General features: G+C 37.6%; 1 protein-coding gene across 18 annotated transcripts in view; it reads left to right on the forward strand.

The window, feature by feature from the left end:
* Positions 1 to 27,739, forward strand: part of ERC1 (ELKS/RAB6-interacting/CAST family member 1) — a 302,189-nt gene that overhangs the window by 177,891 nt on the left and 96,559 nt on the right. For 8 of the 18 annotated variants that reach the window (XM_037388425.1, XM_037388433.1, XM_037388428.1 and 5 more), the window contains 3 exons: positions 3,734 to 3,865; positions 6,927 to 6,980; positions 19,588 to 19,748. In XM_037388425.1, the coding sequence (XP_037244322.1) occupies positions 3,734 to 3,865; positions 6,927 to 6,980; positions 19,588 to 19,748 (347 nt within the window). The remainder of the gene's footprint in view (positions 1 to 3,733; positions 3,866 to 6,926; positions 6,981 to 19,587; positions 19,749 to 27,739) is intronic. The other 10 variants (XM_037388431.1, XM_037388432.1, XM_037388435.1 and 7 more) reach the window with 2 other exon arrangements.

Consider the following 27,739-nt stretch of genomic DNA (forward strand, 5'->3'; position numbering starts at 1 on the left):
ATGTGCTATTATGTTAATTATGTTAATTACAGGGTTATATGAACATGATTTCTCCATACCTGGGTGACGGGCTAGTCCTAAAAATGTTTTTGACAGTTAAAAGAAGCATTTCATTGCCTTCTCAAACTGTTAAGTAATCTCTCCTGAGAGTTAACTAGAGAAATCCACCTTAATTCCAATTCAAAGAGTGAAATTAGGCCATAAAGACCTTTGTGAGCCTAGTTCAAGACAAAGTTACCAAGAAGTTTGCCAGGATACCTCAGATTTAATTGAACCTAAATGCCTCGGTGAAAACATATATCGTGTTTCATGCACTTTCATAAAACTTCTTGAGAGATTACACATCATATGAATGCAGGGTGGATTAAACTGATACATCCTCTTAACATGCACACTTGGACATCCTACCACTTCCTTCCTGAAGTGAAAGAAAAAGCCCAGAAATGTGCATCAGTCAGTCACAGCTCCTTTTCCTTTCAGACAAATGTATTGGAATGAGTTTTTCATAGGAATCAGCTACAGCATCATAGCATAGGTAGCAAAAATTTTTATTCTGCCTGAACTCTTGGCATTGCCACAGTGTCAAATGGGTTTTTCATTTTCTTTGTGCTGCCACCAGTGAGCATAAAGGCAGAGCTATCTCCTCTGTCCCTGTTTAATTCCACCTCTGCTGCACAATCTCATGGATATGGACATGGGATATAGGAGGAGAGGGAGGGAGGGAGGCTCACAGACATATTTGGGTAGATAATACATCTTGAAGAGTCCACTTAATGTACAGGTAAGTAATACCTTTTTTTCTGAAGTCATCTGTATAAGCTTCATGCAAGGAGACCGCCACCTCAAGTTGTACTCTAGTCCACTGCTTCAGAAGATCAGTCACTGCAGGGAAAAAATTATATCTGTAGTTATAATTAACCGATTTTTTCTCCAGACTTTAATGCTTATCATAATAAAGATAGAACACTTCATTTATCTAAAAAGAGGAAAGCAGCAACAGCAACACAGATTCAAGGTCAGCATGAGCCTGTCATGTTTTAGATTTAGAGCCAAACAACTGGAAAAACATGCCGGTACATGCCGGTATGTTAAAAGGCAAATGCTGGTTTGCTTTTATTTACTTTTTCTCTATTGGTATGTTTTGTCTGAAACAGCAGCTTGTATTTTAAAAAATAATGATTCCAATGCTAATCAGTTAGTCATGAATCAAAGAGCTAGAAATGAAATTATTATTTAAAAGTGTCTTGAGACTATTCTGCAGTAGTGGAGATGCTCTCTGGCTAAGCAACAATCTGCTACTCCTGCCAGGCATCCGTGTGGTTTTGTAAGGTGGTTACACACATTGTGACAGCATTACAAGAGTAAACTTGCATGTCTTTTAACTAGATCTGTCTGAGACAGAAAGCGAAAACTTGTAACTAATTTCTTGTTGCTGGATGGGTTATTAGTATTAGACTAAATAAGATCATTTCTAGGCAATTGGTTTAAGTCAACACCAGACTTCTTTAACATGCAACACTCTTGCATATATGCAAAAGGTTGTGTATTATTTTAGGAAAAGTAATTATATATATATGAATATAGATTTTCAAAGTGCAGGTAATGGGGCACTGCCTTATCAGTTTTGGTACCACCAATTGCTCTTCCTCCTGTCCCTCAACAGTTCAGAGTACTGCATGGTGTCAAGGTTAATACAGTGTTGAATTCACTTCTTAAATGTTTACCTGGGATGAAGAGTGGACATACCTTATGTGTGAGAGTGTTTTATTCTGCATTCTTATTTTAAAGCAGTTTCCATTTTACATGCAACTGTTCAAATGAACCATTCCCACTTCTCTTGTTTGAAATGGACAGCTATACTTCCACACTTCCTTGGCTATCCATGAATAATATATCAAGAAGTACAGTCAATATGTATTGTGTAATGCAGATAGGCAAGTAAATACTTCTCCTGTCTGGCACGGTTAATATTCTGTACTGAGGTTTTTTGTAAACTTGTTATTCATCTTTTTGATGAGTCTTCAGTTAGGCTAATCATAACTATGAAGTCGTTTTGGAAGATATTATCAGTGTTTCAGAAAAATTCGAAAAAGTATGAAAGCATGTTCTGCAACTCCTATTTTTGAAATTTAGACCTCTCTATTTGCTTCTTTAGAAATCAGCAATTCCTTGCCCTGTGAATCCATTTTGGAAAGTAACCATCAGCAGAAAGCTCCTTTCACTGCAAAGCATAACAAATACTGTTGCCTGAGCTAGTGGTTGAATACTAGCCTTTCTCTACACAAGAGCAGTGGTGCCAGAGGTCTTGCACTGGTCTGATACAAAGCTTTGCATCTCTGCTGGAACACTGTCTTTGAAAGCGGCAGTTTTGGGACTGCCAGAAATGGCGTTCATACAGCAAGTATCCTTGGTGATGTATCCCAAGTCCTAGAAAGAAGGAATTAAGGAATAAGTCAGGTTCATTCTTTAAAATCCAATGACTAATTTTTGCATGATGAAGCTTGCAAGGTCAAATTTTTTCCAAGTCAGTCATCTCCTTATTCTTTATATGGTGTGAAATACTGTTGGAGAAACAGTGGAAAATTTCAGTCTGAAATACAAAAGGACAGAAGACAAAGGAATAAATCTAACAAAATGCAAGATGCAAAAAAACAAAGGGAAACATTTTTGATTCTTCCACTGCTACTGAGATGGCTAAAAAGCCCATGTGGTAACTTAAATGTGCATTAGTATCTCATCTGAACCCTTCAATTTAAACCCATCTGCAAGACAAGAAATGCAGAAGTCTTCCATCAAGCTGCTAACTTCTGATGGATTTGTTAAGCAGACATGGTCCAAGACATTAATATGAACCTCTCAAGACAGCCTGCTTTGCAGTCTTTTGTCCAAGTTGCTGCAGCAGAAGCAGGAGATACATATGTATTTTCTTAGCAATATTAAAGTAAGGAGGGTGTCCTTTACAAATAACAATACCATTAATTTTGTATATATTTTTTCTAAGTTACAGTGTTTGTGTAAACCAATAAAATGTTATATTTTCTGAGGAGCAATACAGTTTTCTTCAATGGTCTTTAAAATATTTTTGGACACCTGAACTTGCAACTGTGAAGATGCTCTGAATTGAAGAATAAATTCTAAGGGAGTCTTGATACTTGAATGTCTGAGATTCAGACAGCCCAGATGAACCCTTCATAATTTCTAGAGAATTTTTGATTAAAAACTTCCTTAAAGACTTAATCTGAACAGTGGGAAAACTGTTGGGCTAATGTTTGCTTCTCTCCCCCTTAACCTGGAAATGGCAAATTCCAAACTGCAGCACTGTTTCCGTTCTTACCACACCTGCTAGTGAACGTGTGAGCCAATGAGCAGCACTGAATGCCTGCTACCTTCCCACCAGTTCTGGCTTCTATGCTTCTTTGGAGCTGCTTACTAATCTTTATTTACCAGCAACCCTTGCTTATCTATGCTGTATAATCAGGACTGTGGTATGTCCAACCTGGAGGGCAAGCACTCTTGCTTTGAGGTCCTGCTCTACTTGCTCTCTCCTTCTCTTTACTGTAGTCTTCCTCCTACTCTTGCACCACTTCATCTTCCTTTCCTTTGTGTGAAGAGAATTTGCCTGCAGTTGTGCCTTGGGAGGGAGAAACACATTTTGGTTGACATAAAACTTGGTTGATTAAAAGGCTATAGTTCCAAACAAGTGGTCTTCACCTAGTCTCCCATCATTTTCCAGGACAATCTACGTAAAAAGGATGATCGGATTGAAGAATTGGAAGAGGCACTCAGAGAAAGTGTTCAGATAACTGCAGAGCGGGAAATGGTGCTAGCACAAGAGGAGTCAGCCAGGATCAATGCTGAGAAACAGGTCTGCAATCTTATAAAGTCACTGGTAGTCCTCTTAGGAAGGTAACCAGACAGTAAAGTACTACTTTCCCTGCTTTACTGTGAAACACAGATGGTTTTGTTTGATGATCCTGTATCTCTGTTCCAACATTATTTCATAGGTAAGATCTTCTTGAAATTATAAAGAAATACAAGGTATCCTGAGCTTTACAATATTAAGTAGCAACTCTTCTGATCTGTCTTGCCTGTCAAAGCTATCTTCCTATGTGTAAGCATACTTAGGTTCACTGTGTTGTTCATTGAACATATTTAAAGATGATTATTGTTATTAGGATAGTTGTGTTTATAGGCAACAGTCTCATTGCACTGGCAAAACAACTGGGCAAAGAGACAAATCCCTTGGCCTGAGCCAAGCATACACACAGTAAATACACACTTGTGTGTTGAAGCCACAAGGATAAACTTCTGTGCATGGACTGATTCTGTGCTACTGACATACTCTGAAGAATCATCTGTGTGCCTGATTTTAACTCAGGTAAGTGATCATCAAGAAAACATACCATAAATAGGGAATAAAATTCCATGAGATTTTGATAAAGCTGTTGAAGTAGAAGCTGAACCTGGCATTCTTACTGTGCTTTTTGTGAGCCTCTTCAGTGTTTTTCACTGTTCCTTACTTAACTGTAATTAGCAAACAGGAGCATTTGGTCAGTTGCATTGCAATGGAGTGATCTCCTTCTCTTTGTTATTTGAATAAAATAGTTCTGACTATTTAAAAAAGTTCTGAGTGCACTTTAAAATGTTTTAAGAGTTTTTTTCCAACATGTGTTCTTGTGTCGCATACTTTAACAAAAAAGAACATGCAAGTATCTTAGTAATAATCCAGGTTTTCAGGAAGAAAGCAACTATTTCTCTTCAGGCTAGAGTCAAGCTTAGCTGTTTGCTGGTAGATGTATTGAGGATAATTCTGGGTGCTGTACCCTAAGATCTTAGACATTGTTATGGAATTCACTTTCAAGAATGCCTTCTTTCCAAACATCTTGTAGCCTTTAAAAAAATTGCATGAAATAGAAATGTTAACTAGGTAGTGTAGACCACATCAAAGTTTAGACCTTCTTGAAAGGAAAATATGTATCTCAGAAAGCAGCAGGTTCTATGCTGAGAGGCAAAGGAAAATAAAATGGTATGTGATTTGATGCCTAGGATGTCATAATGTTTTGATTTCTTTGTTACAAGACACAGTGACAATTTTTATGTTCTTTGAGCACCTAGAAGCCCACAGAACTCACCATTTTGTGATGCCTGCTCAAAACGTAGAACAAAATGCATGAGGCTTACTGAATTTTTTGAGGGAAGGTTTAGAAGGAGGTAGAGTGTGTTAATTTTGTAGGGGCTAGAAGTATCTGAAGTGAGGGAAGTAAACACAGAGATGAGCATCTACAAATTTTATACACATAATGAAGGCTTGTATTAGAGGATGATCACAGGCCATCTCAGTATGGAAAGATGGGCAGAGTTTCCAAAGGATGAGTAGCTTACATTTGATTCACTAGCAAAGAGGCATGCTAGTAGCATTAACATGACCAAAGCTACAGACAAAATTCCTGCACAGATGGGCACAACCTGCACAAGAAAGACTTTTGCATAGATCCAGACACAGAAGAAATCCTACCAGAGAAGTTCAGTTATATAGATGCAGTCAGAAGAGTCTTATATTAGAGATATTCCGTAAATTAATTTCTGCAAGTTTTTAAAAGTAAACTTTAATGGAGGATTGAGTCAAAGATACTGTCAAGACTAACAAAAACATGAAAGATCTGTCCTAGATGAAAACAAAGTAAGTAGTAAGGAAGATTTCAGTCACAGGATGGGAAGGAAGACTTTTTTTTAGTGTGTTGAGCATGAACTCCTCATAGATGACTCTCCACTGTGAGCTGTTGGCAGCAAGTGTATTGTGGAGGGGAGAAGAGATAAGTCTGGGTTAGTAAAATGGGAAAATGTTGTCATAGAAATGAGGTTTTATTTATACATAAGGCATCCTAAAACAAGAATATGGAAAGAAAATAGTGCTTTGGGAATATGCACAAATTTCAGGTATGGCAGTAAAGAGGCTTTTAAAAAGGATTCACCAGCAAAGCCTGATGAAAGGCACAGAATGAGATCAGCTGGTCAGAGCCTGGTGAAAAAGGGAAATAGCCAGTGAACAGAGAGTTGGAATTGAGTCTACAATCTGAAAGGTGAAGCAAGGCATGTAAATGTGAAGCCTGAGGGTCAGTGAGCCATAAGGACCAGTGAGAGAGATTGAGAGGAGAGGAAGAGAATAAAGAGGAGTAAAATTTGTGGGGGGAAAATGGTAGAATATGGTGGGCAACAGCACTGTGAAAAAGAAATTAATTTGGATGTAGTAGTGTGAACAGAAGTGAGGAGGAGAAAGAAGGACAGATTGAAAACAGCAGGATCAGAAGAGGGAAGAGTCTATACCATCACTGATTGACAGCAGTGTCCCACTCCAACAGGACTGCCAGCTCTGACCAGTTATGGTTTTTAAAATACGACCAACAAGGCAGCATGAAGGAAAAGCAACTGAAGTCTCTTCTTCCAGTCAGCACTGGGAGAGCTGCTGTGCCCCATTTTGTCCAATAGGGTTTTGTTTTGGTATCAATTAAATACAGTCAAGTAATAGAGCAATGGCAAGTCGCTTTTTTTCCAAGGTAGGGAGGAGACTTTCCTTCAAATGTTTTTCCATTCATATTCCTTCAGTCACTTTAAAAGAATGCTGTCTTTGTTTTATTATGTTCTGTGGAGGTTTTTTGTAGAATTATGAAATACACCTTTAGATAGCTTTAGAGTTTTAAAATGCAAGGGGCACTTTTATACACAATAGTAACGGCCAATCCTTTGATTTCTACAAACAATGACAGGTTAGGAACATTCTTAGACCACGTATGAGTGATATGTGTGATTTTTAAAATGTTAATGTAGTCCAAACTGATTATAATTTGCTTTTAACTGCATGCTTTTTCTTTCCTCTCTTATGTTTATCTTTTTTTCTACCATTCTGCCACTTCACTGCCTGTCTGAAGCTGTTTAATGAATCAATGCATGAGGTCAACCATTTTGGCTTTAAGTGGTTCAAGGTATGAGGACATCTCATTTGTGTGTACCTCTGCCCCAGTATTTAATGTTGTTTTCGTAGTCCTGTGCTGTGTAATCCTGCCCTCCATCATCTCATGATTTATGGTTTCCTGCTATTTTACAGGCTTCAGATTTGAATTACAGTGTCCATGAAGCTACTCGGGATTTCATGGTTCTCAGATACCCGTTTCAGATTGAAATTTTGCTCTCTTTAACCCAATGTTTCAAAATATCCTGGAAGCATATATTAACTGTGGAGTCTTACAAAGTTCTTCAAGTTCGTTCTTTCTAACATATTCACTGGGTTTTGTTGGTGCACCTGCTGAATCTTGTATGTAAATATTACTGTAAATTCTTTACAGCTGTGGAGTTATGTACTACTGTGGCTGATCCCACTAGTTCAGCCCTCTAAGTAGAAGGTCGGAAGGTGTATGGAGACTTCTTTTTAAGTACTCTCCATAAAGCTGAAGTTAGGATTTCTCAGATAAACACTTCTATCACAAAATTCTTTCTATTAGAGATGGCAAAACCAAATGTGGATTCAGGCACATTTTCTGAATTAACCAAATCTGAGTTTACTTTAGTAAAGCTATTGTTATGTTCCTCGGGGGGGTGGGGGGAATAAATCAAATAATAGTTTTTCCCTGCTCAAAAATGCAATGGTAGTTTTACTTCCCTAGGAAAAAACTGCTGGAGGTCTTTGACAGAAGGCCCAGTCTTGCTCACAAATGTTCTTTCACTGTCCTGGTGCATCTTACCATCCCTTCTTCGGCAGCATGAGGCAGGAGGTTTTCTTCTGTATCAATTTAGTCATAACCAGCACCATTCCAGGGCAATTCTGGAAATGTGTTTTGATCTTCATGAAAGTATAAGGCCCTTGTTGTGGAATAAACTGAAATAGAAGTTTGTTTAATTTTAAAGAGGTTAAGTATGTAGACCTGTAAATAGCTATATCTATGTTCATACATTGTGTCTTTTTATCCTACACAGGGCAGTTTTCTCTGCTTTACTTTAGAAAAAAAAGAAAAGACTGAATATTGTAATAGTAATGTATTGTTTAAATGTATTTTTTAATACTAATTCCTTTCTTCCACTGTCTTTATAAGTTATTTCAGCAGGATTTAATATTCTCTCAGATACATATTACATGTAAAATGAGTCGAACAAGACTCCTGAGAATCTCTATCACATATGCCTACTTCAAAATACCTATCTGTTTATTAAGGAGAAATAAATATGAAATAGCTTAATAATTCAACTAGAACCTCCTTCACCTCTCCTTTTTCCCGTCTCCTGTTGACCAGAATTTCCCTGTTGTAAGTGCAGAGTCTGCAGAGGTTTGAATGTAGAGTACAGCCTCAAAGAGCCTTTTGTCTCTTACCTGTAAATTACTGTACAGAAATTCTAGCCAAGTTTTGAATGATACCTCTCATTTGCACTTTCATCAGACCACCATTCTGGTCCTGTTTTCACTTTCTAGGTTACTTTACTTAGGCTACATTGTCTATAAAGTAGGAGCTACATTTACAACAGAATTATGATATATTGGATCCTTTCTATGAAGTACCTTCTAAAAATGCAAAATAAACTAAAACACATGCCATTTTTTCAGTAACCATTCTATTACTGTAATAGATCTAAAGTATTTTCTAAAATATGTTGAGTGTATTTACAAATTCTGACACATTAATTTACTTCCTACAGGTCCCTGTAAATGGAAAATATAAAGTGGAATTTCTTTTGAACCACCTACCTATAGGTGTGTTTTGAGCACCATAGAAATCTCAGAATTCTGACTGCTCTGTAACAGGTGCTGGGCAGTTTGCTTTTAATGAATATTTTTGTCTCTTCTTCTGTATCTCCTAATGAGAAGTCTGATAAACCAAGAGAATGAAGATCACCAGGGTATGGTTCAGGGGTGAAGGTGCTGTAGTCTTATTGGTTCTCACTGATTTTTCTAAGCACTTTATGTTCTCTGTGGCTGAACATCTCTTGAATATTTTCTTCAAAGCTCCTTTCTATAAAAGTCTGCCAAACTCATTTTGATTTTTGAATGTATGTCTATACATACATGTACGAAGTCATTTGTGTATTTAATTCATATCAAGTAAAAAATCTGTGCTAAAACTTGTATTTCAATTTCTTTTACTGATACAATTTTTTAACAGCTAAGTCAGTTGTCAGCCTGAAGTATAGTCTTCCTATTGTTGTTCAAGATAGATATATTTTTCATTCTTTGGTGTGATTCTGTTCCTTTGGTTAGAGAAAGCATTTGGCTAGTTAAAGCACATTGACTGTGCGCTGTGTCGTTGTCAATTAATATGTTTCCAGCCATTTTTAGAAGCACTGCTTCTTCCTAAAGTTACTACTTCTTCCCAGGTATCAAAATGGATTATGTAGCCTCTTCCTTTAAAAATACACAGATTTGTATTGAGTCACACTGCTTGGACGGGAAGGGTCATGTTGTGTATAATTATTTCTGTATTCAGTAACATACCATTGGAGAGGTGTAACAGTGGAATTTTTACTCTTTTCTGTCTTAGATGTGTTCAGCTGTGCCAGGTTGAGGGTGTGGGAGACTTTTTTTTGCCTCCAGTAAAGAAGAATGAATAGGAAAAAAAATGATGAATAGAAAATCATGCCCAAAGACTTTGAGACAGAGATCTTTTTCTAATATTATAGGGGAAAAAAACTTCTAAATGTTTTGGAATCATAGAATTGTTTAGGCTGGAAAAGATCTTTAAGATCATGGAGTCCAACCATTAAACTAGCACTGCCAAGTCCACCACTAAACCATGTCCCAAAGCACCATATCTACACATCTTTTAAATACCTCCAAGGATGGTGACTTTGGTTTTGTTTGTTTTTATTGCACTCATTTAAGATTGCAAAGTGGGCAAAATTTGATGACTTCTAGGAGAACTGAGGATTAGAGAGCATAATTAACCTCTGTTCAAAATATACATTGAGCATTTCCCCATATAAGTCAGCTTTTCATTTAATGAAATGAGAAGTACCGATGGAAACTGTTATATAGAAATTTGGTACAAATGCTGATTTTAAGATCATTTTGTCTGGATTGTTATCCCTTTTTATTGTTTAACAGATAAATACTGATTTCACATTATGCCTTTTATTATAGTCAAGTATTCTAGACAAAGCTCTGTCTTGGTATCTACCTGTTATATTATTTTCTCAAATACTCTAGACAGTATCTTATTTGTTGTGGCTCAAGAGAAAATCAGTCTTACAGATTTGATTACATTAATGTTTGCTTGGAATTGTAAGGACCCAAGCAAATACTTCTATTAATATTTGTTTAGTCCTGTGCTTTTTTCATTTGGAATTTCTTTTCCATTTTCCAGTTGTGTTCTTTAACTGTCATCTTAGATGCAAGTATGATCCAATAATATCTACATTAGAGCATTAGAGTAGTTCATTAGACTTGTACATTAGATTAATAATTTTAAAAATATATACTCTTTTTCTCTGACATAAGTAATTTTTCCCCAGAAACTGATGAAGTGCAAGAAAAGAAATTGTATTCCTTTCCAGACCATTCTTCTACATAGAACACAAAAGAGTATGAACTTGAGGCTCATTAAATTAAAGGTGCCTCTTCTGAAAGGTTTCCTACTCACACAAAAGCTTCCAGACTTTGCTGTACTGCTGTTTAGCATCAGATTGCTTCAAAGCCTTCACTGAATTTTAGCCTGAGTTCAGTTGGCTCAGTATGGTGGGATTCCTTTTTAATTATTGTGGTTAGGTTCTGCTGTTTGCTTTCTGTTAACTACAATGCTGAAGATTTGCTTCCACGTGTTGGTAGGGGTGGAAACTTTCCCGAGCTTGTCAGTGAGACTGTACTTCTTCAGTTAGCCGCATGTTCAACCTTCATGTGGCAATGCATGTGCTTTCACATAATAACTGTTTTTTTCATGTATTTATGCCCATGATCCTTAATGTCTTTTAGGAAAAGAGTGTTAAAGTTGTATGTGGAATTAGCATACCATTTTTTCACTACTTGTAGTGAGTTAATACATAATCCCAGAGTCTCTCCTCTTTGGAAAATCAATTTGTGCTATATAAATTGACAATCTATGCTATGGTACATACATAGCACAGTATTAAATATTTACTATGAATATTATTTAGTTGTATCTAAACTGCCTGCCATGTGACATATCCTAGGTAACCTGAAACTGTCTAAAATCCAGCAAATGGAAATCAGCATGGCCTAAAGAAGGCTTGTGAAAAACTGCTGAAATCCCAGGGCAATTAGTCTGAGCTGACAGGCTTCCTCTGGCCCAGTTGCTACTGCTGCCTTTGCAGCAATCACAGCATAGATGTACCCTAAGAAAGTTTGAGTTACTTTGAAGATACCTATGGTTAGAGTTGTGGCTGGAGTACCATGAATTAGGCATAGTTCTAGAGCTTTTTGTTTACATGTAATAAGCTGTGCTAAATGAGTGTGTGCAAAATTGTGCAGAATATGCTAAATGTGCAATATTTTAGTCTCTCTGCCTCTGAAGAGATTTTTAGAAGGTAATTTTTGCAAGATTGTTTGTTATCCCTGGTGATGGCTGCTGTGTTCCCAAGAGGCTGGAGAGATTTATTGCTAGCCACAGAAGATAAACACAAGACAGTTTCCTGAGACTATAGATCCATGTGAAGTAAAACAGGACAGCTTCCATTGGCATGGTTGCGAAGGTTAAAAACCATAATGAGAATATTTCCTTGGGTAATGGTTCCACTTGAGGGAAATGCAGAAATAAAATTGTAATTTGTTATAATCTTCAGATACCTGAGACTACAACAGGTTTCTGTCCTCAGTAGAAATCAGAATTCAGTTTTTCACTTTTTTTTTCCAGGTCTGACTCAAATATTTTGTATGTGTTAAGCAGAGATAATTATTACTTCCTTTTCAAGAGCTCTTCTCCCAGCAGTAGGCTGTTGCTTATTTATATGGCTTATGGCCCTCATTTAGGAGATAAACTGTCAAAGCTACCTTCAAACATCCTAACAGGACACAGCTGTGACTTACTCAGTCCTGAAGTCTGGCAGCTCAGGAGTTTTCTCTTTCCTAAACATCTGTGGATGTTGATTCCCCCTCCATACAAAAGCTCAGTGCTCTATGAGCAAAAAGCACTCTTGATTGGTACTCAAGTAACGTACTCCCTGACAAAGACTCCTGTATTTCTATCGTGTGGGTTCTGCAGGAGTAACATGGTAGTGTCAGATCTGATCAGTCTAATACTAATGCTCTTCATTGCCTGGAGCCATCAGTGGAGACAGTAAGGAGCAATGCAGAGCATTAACTCCTCTTCATTGTCAGATGCTTTTTTTATATGAGAGACCAACTCATGGAAACAAAGAGACAGCAGCTGCCTAAGTATCACACTTTCACAGTGGTAAGAAAATTTACATTCAACTACAGTATCCTGCAGCTTTTCAGACCAATCTTTTGTTCTCTCACTTTATCTTTATCCTCTCCTTTTCCCAATTAATACTGTAAGAAAGGGACAGTGGCGCCAGTTCTATGAAGCCACCAAAACACGGGATGCTGTCAGGGATACTGAATGTACAAAATCCTAACAACCTAAAAAACAAAGGCACCAAGGCTTAAGAAAATCACACACTAATGTAAAGAAGCACAAAGTTAATCCCTAAAATTACTGCTGAATATTACAGATGATCTGATCAGAAGACCTTGCTTTTTTCGCTGGAGAACTGATAATCCACCACTTTCACAGCTTTGACACCAACTCCCCTATTTATTGTGAACAAAACAGAACTCCTCTGTGTGCAGTTTGCCATAGTCCTCTAGTATTATACACAGTTGACCTTCACAAAAGGGGCACTGTAAATCTGGCATCGTCTTTGAGATGGAGGTAAATGTGGTGTATAGAAATATCTAAATTGTTGCGCAGTATTCTGCTATGTTTATTTCAAAGTGTCCTTAGATAGGATCTATAACTAAGGAATTCCAGCTTGTGGAGAAAGAAGGAATTTTTCATCTGTCTGCATAGGAGCTTATGGCAATGTTCATTAACTGTGGCCACACAGAACAGGTGAAGCAGTTATATAGGTTGATATGTATGGTGTACAGAAGAACAGTCTCTTCAGGTGAACATCTGTTCACCTTAGTATATCTTTATAGTGCCAACAATTACAGAATAAAAATAAAAGTTAAGGATCTTAACCCCTTACATATCTCCTTCAAAAGGGTTAGTGGTGGTGACATTGTCGTAGTAGAGAAGCCAGTAGCCATGATGCATTCCTCTGATTCCTCTGTCCACCTACAGGCATATGCATACTCATGCACGGTGGTGAATAAGAGGGGCTTGAACGGGAGCCAGAGCCTCCAGCCTGTGTGGTGAGGCAGAGCCATTCTGCTTTATACCCTGCTGCTGTCAGTGTGGCAGAGCTTTCATCTTTTCTACTTGAGAACTGTCCTTACCTTACAGACCAGAAATTACGTTTTAATTTTATCGGGGCAGGGAGTGGGGGTGATGGTGGTGTTTCTTCTTACTGCTTACTTGTTTCTCTGATATTTTTAGCTCTCAAGAAGCTATGCCTAACAGCTTTCCCAATATCTACAAGAATTTGTTCCCTTAATTCAGAATAGCCAAGAATTTAGTTAAGTGTCTTGGATATAGTCTTTAAGAGTACCTAAAGCCACCCTACTGCTTTAACGAAAATGGGGCTATGATGAAACCATAATTCATTTCCCTCTTATTTTGTGTAAAGGTTTATTAGCTTGTGATTTAAGCAAACCATCTGGTCCTGCTGGCAATCCAAGTTATGTCAGACTCAATGCTTTCTCTCTGTAATATGTTACTTGAGGCAGTTAAATTACATGCTTAAGTCCCAAGTCTGGCCTGTGCTTTTTCCATGTCTTAACATCTGTTCTGGGAAATTTTTCTGGGATCCAAACAAGTTTGCATGGAGCCAGAACTCTTGTCTTTGTCTTTTTTTTTTCTGTCTCTTTCTTTTCATTCTCTCTGTCCTGTGGTCTAATCAGTTCAACTAAGTAAAAGCTAATGCAGAAATTTGCAGACCCTTTATCATTTCAGTAATGTACACAGTGAAATGAAAAATAGTTTAAAAACTCAAGAGCTGTAGAGAAGTAGGAAACTGTCCTCTGAGAGAGTGAGTGACACTTTAAGAAATGTTAATTGTGTTTTTTTCAGTCCTTGTACTGTTCTTACTACTGACTTGTAATTGCAAGACCTTTTGTTTTGCTGGCCTAATTCATTTTGAGAAAAAAGTACAGATTTCAAGTACATTTTGTCTTGTAATGGTAATTTCTTTTTTATACAAGAAGGGTCTATGTTTAGAAAGCCAATCATTTCAAATATACAAGTTAGCCTGCTGAGGTGGTTTTGAAAATAAAATCTCTAGTGATTGATTTATATAGTGATCATGGAAAATTACTTTTTTGTGTTGCTATTTGTATCTGTATTTTCTAAAATCTCATCATTTTGTATTCAGTGTGGAGGTGATTCTCCCGCTCTACCCTGCTCTGGTGAGACCCCACCTGGAGCACTGGATCCAGCTCTGGGGTCCCCAGCACAAGAAAGACATGGACCTGTTAGAGCAGGTCCAGAGGAGGGCCACAAAAGTGATCCAGAGGGCTGGAACACCTCTTCTCTGACAAAATGCTGAGAATTTAAGTTGTTCAGCCCAGAGAAGAGAAGGCTCTGGAGACACTTTATTACAACCTTGCAGTATATAAAGGGGACTTAAAAGATGGACAGAGAGAGACTTTTTACCAAGGCCTGTAGTGACAGGACAAGGGGCAAAGGTTTTAACCTGAAAGAGGGGTACGTTTAGACTGGACATAAGAAAGAAATTCTTTACAATGAGCATGGTGAGGAACAGGTTCCTCTGAGACGCTGTGGATACCCCATCGTTGGAAGTGTTCAGGGCCAGGCTGGATGGGACTCTGAGCAACCTCGTCTAGTGGAAGGTGTCCCTGCCATGGCAGGGAAGCTGAAACTAGGTGATCTTTAAGATCCCTTCCAACACAAACTACTCTATGAAGAAATGAATAACAGAGAGAAATGCAGTCTCTTCTGCAAAGATTATTAATCTACAGGTAGGGAAAAGCCTTATCTAACAATAACATAAAATATTTTTATATAGTTTACCAGTGATTTGCTATCCTTAATAAATATTATTTAAGCCAGTCATATACATTTGAACTATGGATGGATTCATATCCTGTCACTTGAGACTGGAAAATTTTCCTTTGTAGTGTCTGTGGAGGGTGTTCTTTAGCCTTTTCCTTGTTCTTGATATGCACACAGCACGTAAACATGGATTGCATTGGTCACCATTTCAGAGTAGGTCCTCTGCCCGTGCAAGAGTTTTTTCAAGTGCATAGCATTTTCCTTTTTTTTTTTTTTCCATATTGATGACTTGTCCATTGCCTCTCTTCATTTGCATAGTACCACTGTAGTGAATTACATCATGTTACCAGCGTTCATGATGCATTTGTTGCTTGGATGATGACCCAAAATTGCTCTGCTTCTCTGAAAAAGTGTAAGCAATAGATTAAGCTCCAGAACTGTCTTTTTGAGAGGATTATGGAGGCCTTTTTCAATTTTCTGTGCAGTAGAAAAGGTCTCTTCAGGTGATCCTTTGTCACTGAGGAAGAAGTTCACAATGGGAAGAAAAAGGTAGTTGCCACTACGTTGTTGTTTTAACACACTGAAGCACATGGGGATTTTGAGGCTGCTTTAGCCTGCCTGTCTGCATTGACCTCAGGTGTTGGAGTCCCTGGGTGCTGATTTTAAGAGAAAGCTAACCACATCAGTTGATGTAGCCTTCTTCCTGGCATGCCACATCTACTACGTCTCAGAAATTTTCAGTTCTCCTTACGTTAGAGGTGGGAGTTTGAGCTTACCTAGCCTGATCATCAGTAATCTTTTCAGGAGCTAGTATGGAGGTTAGTAGGATCCCCATTCTCATTAATATTTTGCATATTTTCACTGACTTTTGGGGAACTTGACCAAGCTCTTTGGAAGTCCCTGGCTTCACATTACCCAATGGCCAGAAAAGCTTACTGGAAACACCACATACTTGGAGATAATGTGATGCCTGTATGTCTGTGCAACAGCCTGGTTTCTGATGTACAGTTGCATCAGAGGAGCCTGAAATTAGAGTTTTTAGGAGCAGGGAGATTAGAGATGTTAGATAGGCTCCTGAAAAAGGCTTCACTTTTTTGGTATTGTCATTTCTTCTATTTCTTTACAGGCTGCCATTGACATGGTAGATGAATTCCAGTTGTATTGCCACCTTGCTTTTATAATTTCTAAGGAGATGTTCATGCTGTGTAAAAGCTTTGTCCGATGTTGACATTACCCTTTGCTGCTGCTGTGAGTTCCATACTGATCTAATGGACATAGTTTACAGTCTTTCACATAGTTTGTTCAATCTCTCAGGAGCTCTGTCCTTGAATGGAAACTTCATTCAGCTTTATGTTATTCCTTAAAGATAAGCTGTCACCCGGTCAGGTCACGTAAGACCTAAGAACAATGAAAAAAATGGTCTCCATTTAAGTTCTCTGCAGATTCATCCTGCTTAGAATACATGAAGATCTTTCAGGTTTGCCTACAGAAAAATGAATCACGGGTAAGTCATGGATAGTCAAAGATACACTCTGCTTTATTATACTACCATTTGAGCAGAGACAGAAGAGAAGCAAGCAACTCTACACCTTCTAAAATGGAAACTTTGTAGTTTTAACTGGCAGGGCACAAGCTTACCTCAGAAAATGTCAACAATATGTCTCTGTAAACATCTCAGTGTGCCATCAACTCAGGTCCTTGGCAAATATTTTTTCTTTATTATGTAATCAGCTGCTCTCAGGGGAAAAAAAATCAAGGGTAGATTTGAAGTTTTTTGTATTGGCTAATTTAAATGTGCTTTGCAAGCAGTTTGCTTCCAGTGAATATTCCTGTATCATTTCTCACGGGACTGCCTACTGGGACATACACAGACAGGTCTGCACTAAGATTCATCAACTGCCAAATAAAATGTTTTCTTTTGTAGAAGTTTAATTGAAATGATCCCATGGAATATCTATAACTTGATGAATCTGAACAATGAAGTCTTTATTGTGAATACAGTCATCAGTGTTTTGGTGGATTTTGTCTTTAGTAAATTGCATGACAAATGATACTTGCTGGAGAGGATGGAAGGTAATGATAATTCTGTAAACTAAGTTGTTGGCGCAGTTTAAAAGCCACTTGCATTCCAGCCATTCTAATCCATGATTAGATCAATTTTATGTTAACCTGGAAAAATACAGAACATAACCTCAGAATTAAAAGAATTAGGAAACAGAGCAATGAGAAGAAGGTTAAGTACCGGCAGTAACTGCTACGCTACTACAAAGTTCTCCTGCAGAGTTAGATCTGGCCACCTAGTACTAGGAGCTTTGGCCTTTAGCCTCATGTCTTCTAAACAGCATGGAGCTGTTACGCTGCAGATCTGCATCAAGCAAACCAGTCCTTTAGTATTAGCATCACAAGTCTTGGCGACTGGGGATGGAATGAAGGATGTCAAAAGTTTTTCAAACCTGATTATAGAAAAATGTTGCTTCAAAGATGGTTTTATCTTGGCAACTGACAGATTGACGCAGGCTGTTTTGATTGTTGCAGTTGGCTGAGGGCTTGTTTATTTGAGGTTGTTTTCTGTTATAAGCAAAGGGCTTTTGTGGTTGTTGTGCCTCTTTTATTCTGTTATAAAGGAAATGTTTATGTAGGTAATTCTGATCCTAAAGGAAGTAGAAGCTGATATACTGGAAGCTGATACACTAGTACACCTTCACTTCCCCAACATGTTGCTTTTTTTCTCTTTCTAGGGATCAGTTCCCATCCTAGTAGTATTTTTTGCTATTCATTGTTTCTGCAGGTTTTTCTTTGCATTCTTTTCTGATACATTTCTCTGTTTCGTTTTATGGAGTTTTCTCTTTGTTTTAATAGCTGACAGGGTTTCTGATCTTGTTTTGCACACTAAACACTAATAAGACAGGAAAAGTTTGGTGATTATATGCAAGCTAGCCAGTTGGGCCTGTGTGTCACTGAGATTTTCCTTTGGTTTTTTGATTACTGGATGAATTCTTGGCTGTATGTTTTGAATAGTTTTTGATAATTACATATTTAAAATTTTTCTTACTTTGCTGGGTATAAGAAGAGTGCTTGTCAGCTGCATTTCAGTGGAGGTAGATGGAATTTCTGCAGTAAACACTGCATAATGACTATGCTAGATTTTTATAAATCTGCTAATTCTGAATTGCAGTGTTTCTTGCTCTGTCACTGATTGAGGATGAAAACCAATCTTACTATCCATCTCTGTCCTGAGTCATTAGCTCTGCCTTTAGGAGTACAGGATTTATTAAAGCAAGGGGTGGTATGTCCCATACCTTCCATCCTCCAGCACCTGTATAGCGAGTGATGTACCCAGCTCTTTTTGTAAAATCATGTTAAGTACAAATTGAGCTTAATATAATTTCAGTAATTCATTTCCAGGGTCAAACACAGGTTGATTGTTATGCAGGAATATAAATGCAATGCAGTGCTGTATTTTCATACTAAATTTATACAAATGTTTGATTATGTAGCATCTGAGCAGTAGCATCTGTGGCAACAGTAGCATCTGAGTTTCTCCCATTTGAAGCACATTATAAGGCTGTTTATGAACACTTGATTGTGATAGAAAGACAAAATCTGTATGGAAGAAGTCAGTAAAAGTAATGTGTACCATTGAGCATTACTATAAAATTATTAAATTAATACCCAGAGGTTTTTGTATTTTACATGTAGCTATACTTGAGCATTCATTGTGGTTTTGCATGTTAATTAGTGATAAGTTTTAACTGATACAGAACCTGCTCTGAGTGCAAAATAAAATATGACCGTGTTCATCTGTGTAATATCTATACTAGAATGTACAATCGTGTTAATTCTGAACCTTTCCCATTTGCCAAAGATATGAGCATTTTTCTGCTGTACTTGTCTGCCATCAGCAACACTTTGAATGTCTTTTATGTTTCTAAATCACAAAACATTCCTATAAGTATTTTCAACTGATACTTTGAGGGAGGTAACCTTACTTACATCTTCATGGGAATCCAGTCCTCTCCCTGTTTTGGAAAGCTTGCCTTCATTCTTAAAGTGCCTATGTAGTTTCTCACTAGGCATCATTTACAGAGAAAGTTTTTTATCCATTTGGTGTATTATCAATGTATTTTCTTTAATACCTAGTGTTTTTGTGGGCTAATTCTAACACATACAGGCCATCCTTTTATCTTTGTGGTACGTTTTCTAAAATAGAAATACCAAAGAGTTGGAGATTTTTGATTTGGTATTATAATGGTAATGTTCCAGTGACCAGACTTATGATAATTCACAGACTGTAATGTTACTTCAATTAAGCACTGAGGTACTGTCCCCGGCACTAGATGGTGTTTCCAGTCTACAGAAGTGTTACGCAGTGTACATACACTGGTAACCTTTGTGCTCCAATTTAGTTGTGACATTTATTAAGTTCCAGTTGATTACACTGTTTTTCTCTCCTCCTGTCTTCCCCCAAATGTTTTAGGTAGAAGAGCTGATGATGGCCATGGAGAAGGTTAAGCAGGAGCTGGAGTCAATGAAAGCAAAATTGTCCTCTACACAACAGTCTTTGGCTGAGAAGGAAACCCATTTGACCAACCTACGAGCTGAAAGAAGGAAACATTTGGAGGAAGTTCTGGAAATGAAGTAAGTGTTTCTTTACCTTATTTGTAGGCATGTTTTATTGATATCTCTGAGTTCGCCCCTGATCCCTGGTGTTCTGAAGACAGCCACTGCTTGAATACATCTCTACAGGTGGTAGATATCTATATACCTTCAGAAGTGACTTCTGACCAGGGATTACCTACATGACTTTCATGCTTTTGTTAGAACTCAGCAACATTTCTTCCTTCTGATTCCTTACTATTATTTGCACAATAGCATCTTCAAAGATCCTAACAATTACTGGGACATTGTTTTGCCTGTCTTATGAATGTGCCATCTTGCTTTGAGTAGTCTATTATCTACCTTAAGGTAAGACACAAGTCGGTGTAACATGACCAAAAAAAAAAAAATGGGGGACAAGATAAACATAAAGTCAGTTGGTTGTAGTGCTGAAGTCAGACTGCATATGTCTCGTCTGCTAAAGTATTTTTCAAACTTATGCAAATGATTCATTAACAGTGGAACAGAGTCTGAAGTTCTCTATCAGTCAGATTTCTCTCATCATCTTTGCTGAAGGAGGGAGGCCTGAACAAAAAGCAGCTTTGAGGAGGTGAGGAAAAGTGAGGAATTAGACTTCTGAGGCTTAAATACTTCCTAATTTCTGACCGTACATTATAGATAAATAGTTATCCTTTGTTTAGGAAGACGTGAATCCATTTAGTGCAATGATGGATAGCGCTGCCAGCAGTTCATTAGAAACACTTTCAGTTGTTTAGCCAGCCCTGAAGAGAAGGAACATTTTTATTGGCAGGACCAGCAGTGGTTCCTCCACTGTGGTTTTGTGAGCTATTATTTATTTATTTAACTTTTCTACACTAGTCTCTTTCCTTTTTTTTTTTTTTTTTTTATATGAAAGGGTAGAAAAACAGCTGTTACAAAATGGAAAGAGAGGTGGCTTAGATCTTGAAACTCTAACTTAGGCGTGCTGTATAAAGTGGGCCAAGCCTCCCTAGCTTTATATTCAGCTACAACAGTCTGATCTAGACCTGGCATAAGGATGTTGGAAGACTGCAGTACTTAAAAGCCACACTTTTTATTTTTAATAAAAAAATTTTATTGAGCTATAAATTTGACTGCCTTAAGAGTTGGTGTATTGGGGGATGGGAAGAATAGCTCTTAAGGTGATGTGGGAATCCAAAGCAACTGGAGATATATCCCATATCCAATCACTTGGCAGTGCTTTCTTCTGCCAAACTGCTCTGCCAAGCCTTCTCATTAAAATATACACGTAGTGTACAGTATATCCTGAAGTATATTTGGAATTGTGTAGCTCTAGAGCCTTTAATGTAACTGCTCACTTCTAAATGATGATCTCGCTTAGCTGAGTAAGTTATTGTTGGAAAGTTTTTGTACTGAAATGTAGTATCAGGAACTGCATAAACTGGTAGAGCCATTGTACTTCAGAAGGAAGAAGAACACTGGAGAGAATGGTAACGCTGTCAGCACACGGGGAGAAAGATGGAAAAAACATTACATCCGTATAGTTAACTAGCTGAGCATGTTTTAGTCATAGTTGGTCTGTCTTAAAGTTCTATAAAGCTGCCAAAGGCATCCAAACTTCAAAAACTCACTGTCACCATGAGGCTCTGTTGCAAACAAGTCTCTACTGAGCACTCCCAGTCAATTAAATATCTTGTATTTATGTACAGAAATTCCAGTATATTCTCTGTTGCCCTACTTTTCCAGCCTATGCCTTTTATGAAAAGCACTCTTGTCATCTGTTCTCTAGTTTTGCAAAACTGTTGTTAAAACATTTCCTACTGTTGAACTGAAAAACAACATTAATTGAATGTGTGGTCAATTTTGTGATGCAGGTTTTGATATTATTAACAGAAAACAATAGCTGTTGTACATATACTGTTCAAAGATACAGTAAAGCAGTATTGTTTCCCAAGTTTTAGGGCATGCTTCACTGGGAAAAATTTGAGGGACTCAAGAGCAGCACTGGTCAAATTTGAGATTTGATAGAGGTGTAAGTCTAACAGCCTGGGCCCTGCAGTCAGCTAATGGAGCGGGGGAGCATACGGGTAAAATAGCTTAGGAAATGCTGAGTTAGGAGTTCCTAGATATGGACTGAAGGAAAGTGTTAAAGCAACAAGAGGACTCCAGAAAGTTAACTCTGGGTTTTAATAGGAAGTTGTTAGATATCATGTTAGTGAAAGTATGTATTTAAAATACTGTTTCTTAGAGTAGAACTTATGTTTACTACTGACTCTGTAACCCTGAGAAGATCATTTCACACTCCTTAGGGAATACTGTGGCACTAGAATAGCTCAAGTGTGAATTATTCCAAGGAAGAAACTTTACTCCTTAAAGAAATACTATGAATTTTGAAGCCCTCTTCCTTTAAGTCTAATATTTTCATTTTCTTTAAAAAAAAACTTTGTTGTAAATAATTATGAGAGAGGTAGATAATGGTCTCTCTATTTATATCACCAAACCTGATCTACTGTAAAAAAGTACTAGTGAACTGCTAGGATTTTTGTTTTGTTATGTTTTCTTTTAAGAAGTTCTAATGTTTCCATCATTCACAGCAAATCTTTTAAATTAGGCAGGAATAAAGTGCTGTCTACAGAGAAATCTCTGTTCTTTGTCCTATAAAAACCTGCTTAGGCTGAGCTGAGTTATAAACTGTTGAAAATCACCAGTTTTCCTTTCCTTTTTTTTTCTCCTGGTGTTGTCAGCGAATTTTGGCAGTGTGTGAAAATAACTGAGCACAAACAGTCTAATCTAGGGCCGAGCTCATGCAATTGCCAAAACTGTAGCAGCAGACACTGCACTTATAGGGAAGGGGAACAGACACTGTGTCTGCATGTAGAGCAGAGATGGTTTTTACTTTTACTTTTTTTTTTTTTACTAGGCCTTTTGTTATGGTCAGAAGGACCAGAAGGTTCTTCCTAGTCATCTGCTTTGGCGTTGAATAGTCCCAGTTGGAGCATTTCTCAATCTGTTCTTTCAGACCTGGAAAACTGTCCAACAGCCCTTTCCTGAATTATGCCTTCTCTTGCTAATTGCAATTGCTGCTAGCCCTATAATTCAAGGGATGCAGACTTACATAATGTAGTTGGCGCTTCAGAGTTGAATCCTTCATCCTGCTGGCACACAACAGAAAGATTATTACTTGTCAGAGAATAATTTACTATCGTCTTTTTTCTTTAAAAGTAATCAAGGATATTACAGACGAATGAATTGTTATAACAGAACATAATTTATGATTCAAAATCAAGCTGTCAAAAAAATTCTTTTGATTTCTTATGTGACTTTACATGAGTGGTCTTTTGAATATTTATCACAGTAGTCTCTAATTACATGGATACATCCCACAGATACTGTTTTGTTTGAACCAGAGTGTAAGCGGTGATCAGAGATGAACCAGGCCTGTGTAACTTAATGAAGCTGTTTATTGTATTCCTTCCTTATTTCATCTCAGACTTGGAAGGCCTGCTGAGAGCTACATGAGGGCTACTATTCAAAATAAAATGCCAACCTGGGCAGTTTTGTGCAGGAAGACTGTTCATCCTTATCTCTGCTACAGTTTTCCTGCATGATATGCAAGACACTTAAAAATATTTGGTAGATGGTTGATAAGTCCACATGTTCATTTTCTGGCTATCAGATAAGAAAAATACACATGAACACTCACAACTAAAAATTAAGCCAGTGGAAGTTGAGGTTGTTTGTCTTTTAAGAGTTCATCCTCTCAGCAATAAAGCAGTATTATCTGGAGGTAGAGTATGAGTTGAAATTGAAAGTAGTCCAAAAGAAACTGATTAATTGGCACACGGTTTATTTGCCAGAAAAGTATTTCAGTTGGTCCAAAATGAGGTATGAAGTAATTTCGAAGTTCAACCAAACAAAAATATTTCAGGTTATGTGTACCCATGGTGAACAGAACCAGAGCACAAAAAACCCACCACTTATCAATATCCATCCAATAATAAATTGTCAGCTCATCAGAAATTGTCCTGTTGGAAATGAAAGAATTTTTTTTCTCTTTTTTGTCATTAGAGAAATTATGGTTTATGCCTGTGGTTTAACAGCAGTTCTCCAGAGGAGAAGTGATTCCTAGCTGCAGAAGTACATACATGTTCTACATGTATAAACAACTGTGTCAGTAGTTTGAAGTCACTTTGCATTTGTTGTCAGTGCTGCAAAGCAGTAACATCTTAACCTTGCACCTGCGAGGTATGGCTTGCTAGGCCCAGTGCAGACTCTTCATCATATTGAACTGGGCTATAATGTCTGTTGGCCACTTGGTGTATCAGGCTGTCATGTGATTGCAACAATGGTACCAAAATGCCTCTTATAATTAGTCAGTGTGAAATTAAATAAGCTAAAATCCCACAGGGGGCACTCCAGGTCCATATGATTTACTGTCTGGGGCAAAGCTGAACAAGTGCATCTGTGTCAGTCACTTTTTCTTTTTTTTCTATAAGCTTATGGGTGGTTTTTTTCTTTAAAATAAATATTCAGGGCACACAGTGGAAATGAACGCAACAATATCCTATTACCATTGTTTTTTCCTTTTTAATTTTCAAGTATAAATTATATATAATTATTATATATGTTTCTTTTAATTATATATGGTCCCCCAGTTACATTTTGAGTTTAAGTTATCAGAAGTTCAGTTGTAGTAGTCTGAAAAGTGAAAAATTATCCATTTCTAATTACTGAACAATACAGACATGACATTTAAATAACTGGAAATAAACTAACCCTGGAACTGCCGTTAATCTCCAAGTGAATCACACAGAATCAGATAGGAAGGCTGAAATACAGCATGCAGATGTATTTTGTGTCTGTTAAGGCTAAAGTTTATTGAAAGGCCAGAAATATATATTTTTTTTTAAACTCTACACTTCTCCTTACTGTAGTGAAACGTTAGGCTTCTCATAAATCTAATTGTAGATCTTGGATACCTTCAAATTCAGTGGCTTCTGCTGTTATTTTTTAATTCAGGTGAAAGCTTGAGAGAAAACATCATCTCTTGCACTTCTTTTCTCTTGGCAATTAAGGAATGAAGCCGGTTACCCTTTCTGTCCTTCTGCGTTATCCGTGAGCCTTTGAGCACTCGGAGACCCTCAGTGCTGTGGCAGCATTAGACAGCCTGCCGTGTCCTTTGCAGTGCAAGCCACAGTAGATGTCCTGAATCATGGAAATGAGGAGAAAAGCTTAACCCGTTTACGGGCAGCAGTGCAAGACTGTTTGGTCAAATGATTCACACAAGTGAGAGAGCTATTAAACTCAAATCTTGAAGTTTCACAGAAAGACAAACAGCAAAGCAAGGAAGGTAACCTTTAGCAAAGCCTACATAAATAAGGAGCCCCATATGAGCATACACTGAATTACATTGTTGTGGTTTACTCTGTTTAAGTATTGGGAAGTTACATTTATCTTTTGTAACTGGTTTGGTTTTGCTCTTCACCTGCCTCCAAAACACTTTTTCTTCTGTGGCTTTTTCAGATAATAAAATCTTGGCACAATATGTCACAGTCCTCTTCTGTCTTGTGATATAACCTCCATATCGCATTTTATCTTGAATTCTATGGTCCCCAAGAACAGTCTTGCAGAGAGAAAGTACTATACTATCTTAATGAGCCATGACAGGCCTGGAAGCAAGACCAACTGCTGAAAAGTACACCAGGTGGTGTTAAAGGGTTTTGTTCCACTTGGTAATTTCTAAGACTATTAATGTTGTAGGGAGGAGTTGGGAAAAGGAGGTCCAGTCATTAACTTCCTGAGAAATTAGCTACACTGTGCTCTTGTTTCCATGCCTTTCCACAGAAGATTTTTTTTTCTTCTGGATATGTTTTCCGGGGACTGGGTTTAGTGTAAGTGATCCCTTTGGTAGTTCTTGGAACATAGTTTTCTAGATGACAAAAGGAAATGAGACCTCTTTCAAGGGAGAATGTGAAAAATGTACCATATAGCTTCAGTGTTAAGAATGCACAGGTTTTGTTGTTGGTTGTTTGGTGGTTTTTTTTTCTATTAATAGATTCCAGCATTCTTACAGGAATTGCCATGAAAGATCTCATCAGTAGGCATCTTGGCGTACGTACAGAGAGTACTAAAATGTGTAAGTTTTTCAGGCTTACACAATCCTAGCACTAGTGAATGAATGCCCTTCTTGTCTTTTCTCAGCTTGCTAGTTCATTATTGCGAACACACTTAGAGAGCAGGTGCAGCACAAAATAATCTCTTGGAAGTCATTAGTGCACCATGTTCTTTACTGCCCAGAGGATGTTGCTTTGGGAAAAGCTTGTTTTTACCATAACCTGCATGCAGATCATCTCATCTAAAAGAATAACAAGAATTATGCTTTTTTTCTGGAAATAATTACTCAGCTAACCCAATGTTAAACTAGTAGAGGAATGGAGAGAGCAATGGTTTTATTTTTACTAACCTGTAGAACATGTTGCTTGTAAGATAGCTGTAAGGGCACCAATATACTGCCTTCTGCTAGCTAATTCTGTATGCCTTTTCCAGTACAAAACACTGCTCTTCTACTATATTCTAACTTCTAATGTATGCCTTGTATAATTAAATACATTCAGAAGTTCTGTCAGAAGTAAAGGTTTATCTGTTCAAGAGAATCTGTGTGATTTTCCCATGGGTGTATGAATTGTCCACTAGACATTTCTAGAACAACATTGACCAAAACAGATTTCCAGGTCTTCAGCGTGACTTTTTTATTGTTTCTGTATACTTCTATACACAACAAACATAAATAAGACTATAAATAGAACTGTGATTTTTGTTTTAAAATATGCAGGAGTGTTTTGGCTCAGGATTAGTAGCAATAGTACGTTTCCTATGCTGGCTATTTCAGCTGCATCGGTGATTCCTGTCGCCATCCCTAATCCAGCTATAAGATTCTGGGGCTTCCAGGGGTGTTACTGAGCTAAACCAAATCAGGCACTTTTTATTTTCTGTTAAAGTCAAAAGAACTGTGAGTTCCTTGGGGTGCTTTTTCCTCTTTTATAAACCTGCACTGTAAATAGTGATGCATATAAATCAACTCTGTGAGCACTACATATTTCATTAAATACAGTCAAGTTGTGGGTTAATAGAAGTTCCAAGTGAAAATATTGTGGTATCTCATTGCATATATTGTAGATTTAATGTAGTGTGAACAATAGTAGCTTTGAGCTATTGTAAATCCCATCCGGACACCATCAACATAGTTCAAAATACAAGGAGGAAAATCTCAAAGGTTAGATGCGCTCATATGGCCACTGTGCATATGCGAGTCACTCTTTTATTGTTTTTAAAATAACAGCGTGGCTTTGCAGGGTGTAGGTAAGGCAGTGTCTAACTTCAGACTGTTTTCTGGAGTTTAAACAGAAATTCCTTTTTTGAAAGTCAGGTCAATTTGCTTTAATTACAGAAATAACCTCTGAAGCAAGTAATTGCTTCCCTGCAATCCTGGAGGACAACAAGTGGGAGTTGTGTTAAAAAAAAACTGGAGAAATACGTCAAGTTGTTGGCAGTCCCTACAATCTTTTGTACTGTAGAGGAATATTCAATATATCTTTTTGGTTTCCTCCCTTCTGAAACAGTACTTTTGAGTTCTTTCAGGCAAAATACAAAACACCATCTGCAAGTCTATGGAATTTCTGAGTAAGCTCCATAGTGAGAGGATTTGGGAGCTGTTGATTTGTCCGGTGGTGTCTTGTCTGCAGTGCAAGTGACTACATGTAACAGGAGTTAAAAGCATGAAAAGTGACCAGACTGTTAATTTAGGAGTCCTAAAAGATGACACTAAGCACCATAAAAGTGTCTTTCTTCAAGGTATAATGCTGTCATTGCTGTTGAGTCACTTCCCAGTCCAATATCCAGTGTTAGTGTGTGCAGATTACAGGATAGAGAGACCTGTCTTTTCTGGTACTAGGAGCTAGTGCCTACAGGTTTGTAGGGAAGACTGAAAAAGGATTTGACACAATGTCATACTTGGTTTTCCCTAAAGGTCCTTT

This window comes from Falco rusticolus, chromosome 5, assembly GCF_015220075.1.
Source record: "Falco rusticolus isolate bFalRus1 chromosome 5, bFalRus1.pri, whole genome shotgun sequence".
NCBI classification, from domain to species: domain Eukaryota; kingdom Metazoa; phylum Chordata; class Aves; order Falconiformes; family Falconidae; genus Falco; species Falco rusticolus.